Source organism: Microtus ochrogaster, chromosome 7, assembly GCF_000317375.1.
Source record: "Microtus ochrogaster isolate Prairie Vole_2 chromosome 7, MicOch1.0, whole genome shotgun sequence".
In the NCBI taxonomy this organism is placed as follows: Eukaryota; Metazoa; Chordata; class Mammalia; order Rodentia; family Cricetidae; genus Microtus; species Microtus ochrogaster.
Genome location: NC_022014.1, coordinates 59518977 through 59527534, shown reverse-complemented (window position 1 = coordinate 59527534; position 8558 = coordinate 59518977). Strand labels below are relative to the sequence as shown.

The 8558-nt window shown below is 41.6% G+C and overlaps 1 protein-coding gene across 2 annotated transcripts in view; it reads right to left on the bottom strand.

Annotated features, from left to right (window-relative positions):
• The window catches only part of Cep95 (centrosomal protein 95), a 28594-nt gene that overhangs the window by 17122 nt on the left and 2914 nt on the right, over window positions 1-8558 (bottom strand). For both annotated transcript variants that reach the window (XM_013347506.2, XM_026780781.1), the window contains exons 3-6: window positions 7990-8097; window positions 3458-3568; window positions 2161-2266; window positions 424-539 (exon numbers count right to left, since the gene is read on the bottom strand). In XM_013347506.2, the coding sequence (XP_013202960.1) occupies window positions 424-539; window positions 2161-2266; window positions 3458-3568; window positions 7990-8097 (441 nt within the window). The remainder of the gene's footprint in view (window positions 1-423; window positions 540-2160; window positions 2267-3457; window positions 3569-7989; window positions 8098-8558) is intronic.

Genomic DNA, 8558 nt, shown 5'->3' with positions numbered 1-8558 from the left:
GTGTATGCCTGCAGGCCAGAAGAGGGCACCAGACCCCATTACAGATGGTTGTGAGCCACCATGTGGTTGCTGGGAATTGAACTCAGGACCTTCGGAAGAGCAGGCAATGCTCTTAACCTCTGAGCCATCTCTCCAGCCCTACTCTGTGACTTTAATGCAGATGTCTAACTGGGGCTCTACTCAGCTCAACTTTAAGTTATATGATTCTACTTTTTTCCTTTTTTTTTTTGAGACAGGGTTTCTCTGTGTAACCCTAGCTGTCCTGGAATTCACTCTGTAGACCAGGCTGGTCTTGAACTCACAGAGATCTGCCTACATCTGCCTCCTGAATGCTGGGATTAAAGGTGTGAGCCACCATTGTGTGGCTTTTGTTTTTTTATGGTTCTACATTTTTGTGCCTGTGTTGAATGCTTGTCTACTCACCGTTACTTCTCAGGGAGAAGGTGTGTGCGGTGTCGCCAAGCCTAATTATTTCCCCTGTGGATTCAGCGTCATCTCCGTCCCAGGTGGGCCCCAACGCACCAGATGAGAAGGAACACCTGAAAAAGGAAGGTCTCGCTCTCACTGTGGCCTGTTTGCCTACAGAAAGTGCTTCAAACACTGACTGTGGGCTTACAGGAATTCCTGGGTGCACAGACTGGGGCTTTGGATGTAGCCCAACAATTTAGCACTTGCCTACAATAGCCCTTGGCTTATTCCCAGAAAGGAGGGAAGAAAGGAAGAAAATTACTTTCACCTCTTACCTGTTTGGTTTGAGTGTTATATGCAAGGTAGAAACAGTCTCATGTATCAAGGATTAAAAGGAAAGCAAACACTATTGAATCTAAATGCTGCAACATTCGGGAGTCTGGGTAAGGTTTCACTTTTGCAGCAATTTTTTTTGTTGTTGTTTTGTTTTGTGACACAGGGTTTCTCTGTATAGCCTTGGCTGTCCGGCTATCCTGGAACTCACTCTGTAGAACAGGCTAATCTTGAACTCACAGAGATCCAGCTGTCTCTGCCTCCCGAGTGTTGGGATTAAAGGTGTGCGCCACTACCAGCACTGCAAATATTTTTAAGGGTTGGGGATAAAGTTCAGTTGGTGGAGTGCCAGCCTAGCATGCAGAAAGCCCTGGGTTCAATTCCCAGCACAGAACAGAACTGGACATACTGTTGCAGGCCTGTAATCCTAGTACTTGGGAGGGAGAGGCAGGAGCATCATAAATTCAATGTGGCCCATCCTTGACTACATACTAACTTCCGCACCAGCCTGAGCTACAAGAATCTCAAAAAAGGATTATTTTTTAAATCTCAAATAGTTTCACTTTTGCTCTTTTTGTTTTGTTTTTAAATTTAATAATGAAAAAGTTAAAATTTTCATGAACTGAGCATGGTAACAAAAACCAGCACAAGACAAAGGGCAAGAGAAGGCTGTGAGTTAGAGGCCAGCCACTGGAGCTACACTGTAAATTCAAGGACAACCCAGTATATATAGTAAAACCGTCTCTTAAAAAAATGAGCTAGGAAAGCCAGGCGGTGGTGGCACACATCTTTAATTCCAGCACTCGGGAAGAAGAGGTAGGCAGATCTCTGAGGTCGAGGCCAGCCTGGTCTACATAGCGAGTTCCAGGACAGGCACCAAAGCTAAACAAAGAAACCCTGTCTCGAAAAACAAAACAAAACAACAACAACAAAAAAAAAAAATGAGGTAGGGGCTGGGTGTGTGCACGCACCTTTAATCCCAGTACTCAGGAGGCAGAGGCAGGCAGATCTCTTGAGTTTGAGGCCAGCCTGGTCTACAGAGTGAGTTTCAGGACAGTCAGAGCTACACAGGAAAACCCTGTCTGAAAAAATAAATAAATCTGTAACATTTTGAAGGTGGAGGCAAGAAGATCAATTCAGTCATGCTCAGTTACATAGGGAGTTCAAGGCCAGCCCAGGTTATATAAGACCTTGTCTCAAAAAGAAAAATTGATGATCAAAGAAAAAATTAAAAATTAATAGGTAGTTAAATTGTAAATTATTAAATAGAGTTCAAGGTTCCTAAAACTCCCTCAGAAAGGTAGAAAAGAAGCTAGTAAAATGTTCACATCAGCTTTAGAGGGACCATAAGTATGCTGGCTTCATCTTAGATAGTTAAGTGTGATCTGCTTGATGACATTCACAGGCATTGCACACTACCTCCCAAAAGAAACTTTTTTCCATGATGACTTGGACTCCTCGATACTCTCCAGCTCATCCACGGGTTCCTCTCTATGCGAGTCTTGAAAATACTGCTCAGTCTCACCTGTTTAAACAAGATTAAAAACAAACAATAATTGATACCCCAGCCTGTCGTGAGTCAGAGCGAAACGATAAAGAAGCGAAATAAACCACCGCCTGCAGTGAGTCTCCTAGAAAACAAACAAGCTCAGGGCTTTCCCTGCAAGGTGGCAGGTCGGCAGTTACAGCAGGGCTTTATTACTGCTGTGTGCACTTGTGTGTGTGGGGGGGGTGCGGGAGCTTGCGTGCCACAATACAAGTGTGGAGGCCAGAGTTATTTCTCTTCTTCCCTGGGGTTCTGGGGTTGGGATTCAGGTGAGCCACACCTTTCCAATCTTCTCTACAGCTTTTAAGTCTTTTTAGCTACTGATTAAAAGTAGGGCACTGGGACTAGCGTCTGGAGACTGACCTCAGGTACCAAAGTCTCTGCATAGGTCTCACCGACAACAGCAGAATTTGCAATGATGAGTGTACCCAGGCTTTTTGTTTTCACTGGTATTAGAATTCATGTTTATTACTATTTCTGCTAAAACTTTGTTTTAACTCTACAATACAAGAACAAGTAATGTATTATTCCATCCATTATCAATAGAATCGTTTACTCTTAAGTTGTTAAGCTGTAGCTTCTTGCTGGATATGGTGGTACATGCCTGTGATCTCAGCACTCTAGAGGCAAATTTCAAGTGCTTAACTGTCTTTAGTATCACTTCCTTAGGATAAGTTACTAGATACAGAATTTATCAAAAGTGAGAAACTGATTTTAAAGTATGGCATACTGATCTTCATGAAAGAAATTTCTCATGGTAAGTCTGAAGTGGGTTGCTCCAAGAGTAAGATTAAAAATATTCAGGCTGTCACAAAATGCCAGTTTAGGCTCAAGACTGACTGATGATGTACCAGTAACCCTGCAGATGCCTCAGTAACATCCTCACTAGATGCATAATGGCTGTTCTGACAGGAAATTAAGGAACAAGAAATTTCATGTAATAATAGGACAATAAATAATTCAACTAGAAATTCAACTTTCTATTATTGATCGGTTGTAATTTAAAGGCCACATCCAAGTTAGCAAAGAATATAATGGGAGTCTAGGATAGGTTCTAACTATTCAGAACAGAAAGAATCGGAAATTATATCATGACATTTACCAGCATTTGTATTAGAGATTCTGTTTCCTAAGAGCAATGGGCAAGCTGGCCTCCACCCTTAAACTTACTTTTATTGTGAGACGTTTCACTGATGTGTTCTGTCAGATACTCCAATAATCCATCAAATATTTCTAGGAGATTCTTGATAGATTCCTTATCCCCTTTCACTATGTTTTCTCCTAAACACAGAAGACAGAGATTTTAAGACATTTAAAAAGGAAATCAGAAAGCCTCATTGTTGTTATTACTTTAACTATGTAAAGATATGTTAATTTCTTTATGTTGCAGACTATTACTTTAACTATGTAAAGGTGTGTTACATTTGTTTATGCTGCACTTGTTTAACAAGACACCTTGATGGATCTAATAAAAAGCTGACCAGCCAATAGCTAGGCAGTAGAAGGATAGGTGGGGCTGGAGGGCAGAGAGAATTAGGAGGAATCTGAGCTCTGAGAAAGAACAAGGGAAAAGAGAGGGAGATGCCTGAGGCCACTCAGCCAATTAGGCAGCCACTAGTCAGCCAGACACAAAGGAGGGCATACAGAAGAAAGGCAAAAAGCCCTGAGGCAAACATAGATGAAGAGAAACAGGTTAATTTAATTATAAGAGCTAGTGGGCCAAGCATAAGACTGAACATTCATAACTAATAATAAGTCTCTGTGTCTTTATTTGGGAGCTGGTTGGTGGCCCCAAAGAAAGCCTATAAACTTTGAAATGAATACATGAATGCAGTTTGAGAATACAGGTATAAACCAAGGAAAAGCAATTATAAATATCAAAAACATCCGTTTCCTGTTGATTATCGCTGAAGAAACAAGGGATGGGGAGCCTGAGTGTGGCAGTTAACCATTCGCTGGCATGTTCTATTCTCTTGCAGCTAAGTATCTGGCCCTAAGGAACAGCCTCTGGGGCAGCAGTTCTCAACCTATGGGTCAAGACCCCTTTGGGGATCTCAGATATTTACATTACAATTCATAACAGTAGCAAAATTAGTTATGAAGTAGCAACAAAAGTGATTTTATGGTTGGTGGTCACCATGAGGAGGGTCACAGCAATAGGAAGGTTAAGAACCACTGCTCTAGGGAAATGGTCACCAAAACAGAAAACAGCGGAGACCTTTCCAGTAGCTAGTGAAAGAACAGCGTAAGCCTGTGGCGCCTGCTCATCGGGGCTGCGCTGTGAAAAGTTACAAGACAAGATGGACAACTTGTTGGGATGCTTCTTCCTTCCATCAGGAATCTCTGTTCTTATATCTACTTACTTTGTGTAAGTTTTCCTTTTTTTTTACACCTTGAAACAGGGTAGCCTCGAACTTTCTATGCAGTAGAGGGTGACCTTCAACTCTCATCCTCCTGCCTCCACCTCCCAAATGTTAGGATTATAGTCCTGTATCAGTATATCTGGTGTAGATGGTACTGAAGAGCAAAGGCCCTGCTTTCTGCAAGCTAGCCAAGCACTTTCTGCCTCTAATTCCCAGAAGTTAATCTTTGGGAAGTCTCCAGCACAACGCCTGGCCCATAAGAGACCACAGATAAATGTTAAGGTGGGATGTGCAGAAGCGAGCTGGTAAAACATGTAAGCCTGACTTGTTTAATGTCATCTAAAATGGATTCTAATCAACATCAGGTCTGGATGGAATTTATCTCCCTGTACTCTCTGTCCTTTGGGAAATTATGCCTGGCATTAGAAAAATACAGAAAGGAAGGCTCAAAGTCTGTTAACTGAGAATCTAGTCATCTACTTTAACCATGACATAAAACAAACACACCAGAATTCTGATGTTTTCCTCTGCTGCTGGTAAAAACAGACAAAATTTGACAGGCTTTTTAATTTTTAAAATAACAGACCAGAAATCATGTTTTCAAGTTCTGTTTTTTTCTGGCTTAAACGATGTGTGTCCCAAGGGCATCCTCAGCCGTCTTCGTTTCCAGGATGGGGAGTGCATGACGTCAACCTAGCAACTAGATTGCCAGCAGGGCCCACAGCTCCGAGGTAGGGGAAAGTGCTTTAAAAGAGACCGAAGCAGTAAGAAGCTGCTCCTCAGTGGACCTGAAGAGGTAAACAGATCTGACACTGCTCGTGCTGTGCTGTCCAGGCAGTGCTACACTGAAAACCTTACAAACAGGTGTTCTCAGAACCTTGCTCCGGTGTATTCATAAAGCACAAACACCAAGCTGTTCACGGAAACCCGGGTCAATAATCCCAGCACTGAGGAGATAGCAATGGGAGGATTGCCAAGAGTTGGAGGCCAGCCTGAGCTAACTAGTGAAACCAGTGATCTTACCCCAGGCTAGAGTTTGAGAGTCTTGTCTTTAAAAAACAAAAAGGGAGCTCAGTGTGCTGACACAAAGCTTTAATCTCAGCATAGGAGATGCAACTGGATCTCTGAATTCTCGGCCAACAAGACTACATAGTGAAGCCAGCATCAAACAGACAAACTGGTCTGTTCTCACTCAGGTGATAAAGCAGTTCCACTGAGTTGCAAGAGCAAGGCAACTCCAAAATTATCCCTCGAAATTAATCACCTCCAAAGTGAGCAAAACCATTTACTCACTTAGAACTGAATTAAAGAGAACCGTGTATGGCTCCTGTCAGTGTATTAAGAGACATAAACGACCTATCTTAACATCTAACTCCTTGTGGCTCACACCTTTGATCCCGACACTTGGGAGTCAGAGACAAGCGGATCTTTGAGTTTGAGGCCAGCCTGGTCTACACTGTGAGTTCCAGGACAGGCAGAATTATGTAGAGAGAACCTGCCTCTAAACAAAACAAAACAAAACAAAAAGAACAGAACAGAAAAACATTTACCTCCTTGAAATGTCAAAGCCGTTTTTGTGATAAAATATACATAGAAGTTTCTAGGATTCTCGCTGTTCATGAGCTTCAGCTCCTTTACTAGGATTCTTACCCATCAGTCTGCAATTATGAATGCATGTCGTATGTTTGGTTTTGTATGTTTGGTTTTGAATGCAACACAGTGTACCCTATATTATTCAGAAAAAAACTTTTAAATTGTATCTGTGTCTGTGTGTGGTGCTAGAGATCGAACCCAAGGCTTCCTACACTCTAGAAGGCAACTTGCCAATTAAATTATACCACCAAGTGTTTTAGGTAGATAACATAGTTCAAAATTTAAAAAATAAAATCTCATGGGCTGGAGAGATGGCTCAGTAGTTAAGAGCATTGACTACTCTTCCACAGGACCCAGGTTCGATCCCCAGCAACCACATGGGAGTTAACAATTGTCTCTAACTTCAGTTCCAAGTGGACCCAATACCCCTTACATGCTAGCAAAACACCGATACATATAAAATAAAATAAATCTCAAAAAAAATTTAAGTTTTAAATTTGCTTAAGGAAAATTCTTATTTGTATGTGGTATATTTGGTTTTGTATGTTTGGTTTTGAATGCAACACAGTGTACCCTATATTATTCAGAAAAAAAACTTTTAAATTGTATCTGTGTCTGTGTGTGGTGCTAGAGATCGAACCCAAGGCTTCCTACACTCTAGAAGGCAACTTGCCAATTAAATTTTCTGTATCCATGAGTCTTGTCGGATGCCACCAGAGTAACATGATTATGACATACTCTTCTAGAAAGTCTTTCTGAATACAACCAAGTACATACAAATTCTCACCACACTGTCCTAACAAACTGTAGCATGTGCTATTATCATCAGAAAGACACGTTTTTCTAACGCAGTGTACCCTGAAGACTGTTTTCTGTAATGTGCAACTGTATAATTCGAATCTCCACAGTTGCTCATTGCTGTGGAGTGCCACACTGTAAGGAGCTTTTGTAATTTAATCAGCCGTTAACGTAGACATTTGGGTTCTAGTATTTCTTTTTTTTTTTTTTAAAGATTTATTTATTATGTATACAACATTCTGCCTTGATGTATGCCCGCACGCCAGAGGAGGACACCAGATTTCAGTACAGATGGTTGTGAGCCACCATGTGGTTGCTGGGAATTGAACTCAGGACCTTTGGAAGAGCAGCCAGTGCTCTTAACCTCTGAGCCATCTCTCCAGCCCCCGATAGTATTTCTTTTAACTGCAACAGATTTATAGCATGGTATGCTTTAAAACAAGCATCGTGGTACACACCTTTTTTTTTTCGTTTTCCCATTTTTTTTTTTTTTGAGACAGGGTTTCTCTGTGTAGTGCTGGCTGGCCTCTAAGAAAGCCACCTGCCTCTGCCTCTGCCTCTGCTTCCCGAGTGCTGGGATTTAAGACTGCACCAGCATGTGGCACACACCTTTAATCCCAACACTCGGAAGGCAGAGGCCAGCCAGGTCTACAGAGGAAATCCATCATGACAGCCAAGGCTACACAGAAAAACCCTGTCTCAAAAGAAAAACAAAAAACAAACAACTACTACAAAAGACTCAAAACCACCAAATACAAAAAACACATACTTAAAACACATTTGCAGGCCAGCACCAGCACAGACTCAATGGCCAGTGTTCCAGGGCTCTCACGGCACACTGAATGTTGTAGCTCAACCTTACATTTTTTGTGTTCAAACCTGTTAAACAACAGCTTAGATTCTAACTATTAAAATATATAATTATCTGATGGGTAAGCATATACTAACCTGTTATGTGAGACAAGCTGACCTGAAGGTAATCCAAAGCTAGTGAATCAATCACTGCTTGTACATTGTGGGCATCGTCTTCTTGACTCCTGGAAATAACTATGAGGTCTGTGGGGGAGGGAAAGTCATGTCATTTTAGAGCTTTGAGGGGCCAAGCTGTGAAATAGAAATATATATATATTTGTATTCATCATATATGTCTGTGACTAGGCTTGTGAATAAACTCCACTGCTACAAAAACAACTCAAAAGAATTATAGAGCCTAAACTCGACATACTAGAGTCTGTATTGGTTGACTATTTATTGATTTGAACTTACTCTTCAATACTCTATATATAACAGTTGAGAATTTTTCACCCAATGTATGAGTATATTCTATACACATACCATGTAAAGGAATAAACAGAGCTCCTTAAAGGCATTAATGCCAGGCAGTGGTGGCACACACCTTTAATCCCAGCACTCGAGAGGCAAAGGCCAGTAGATCTCTGTGAATGTGAGGCCAGCCTGGCCTACAAGAGCTAGACCCAAGCCAGGCGGTGGTGGCGCACGCCTTTAATCCCAGCACT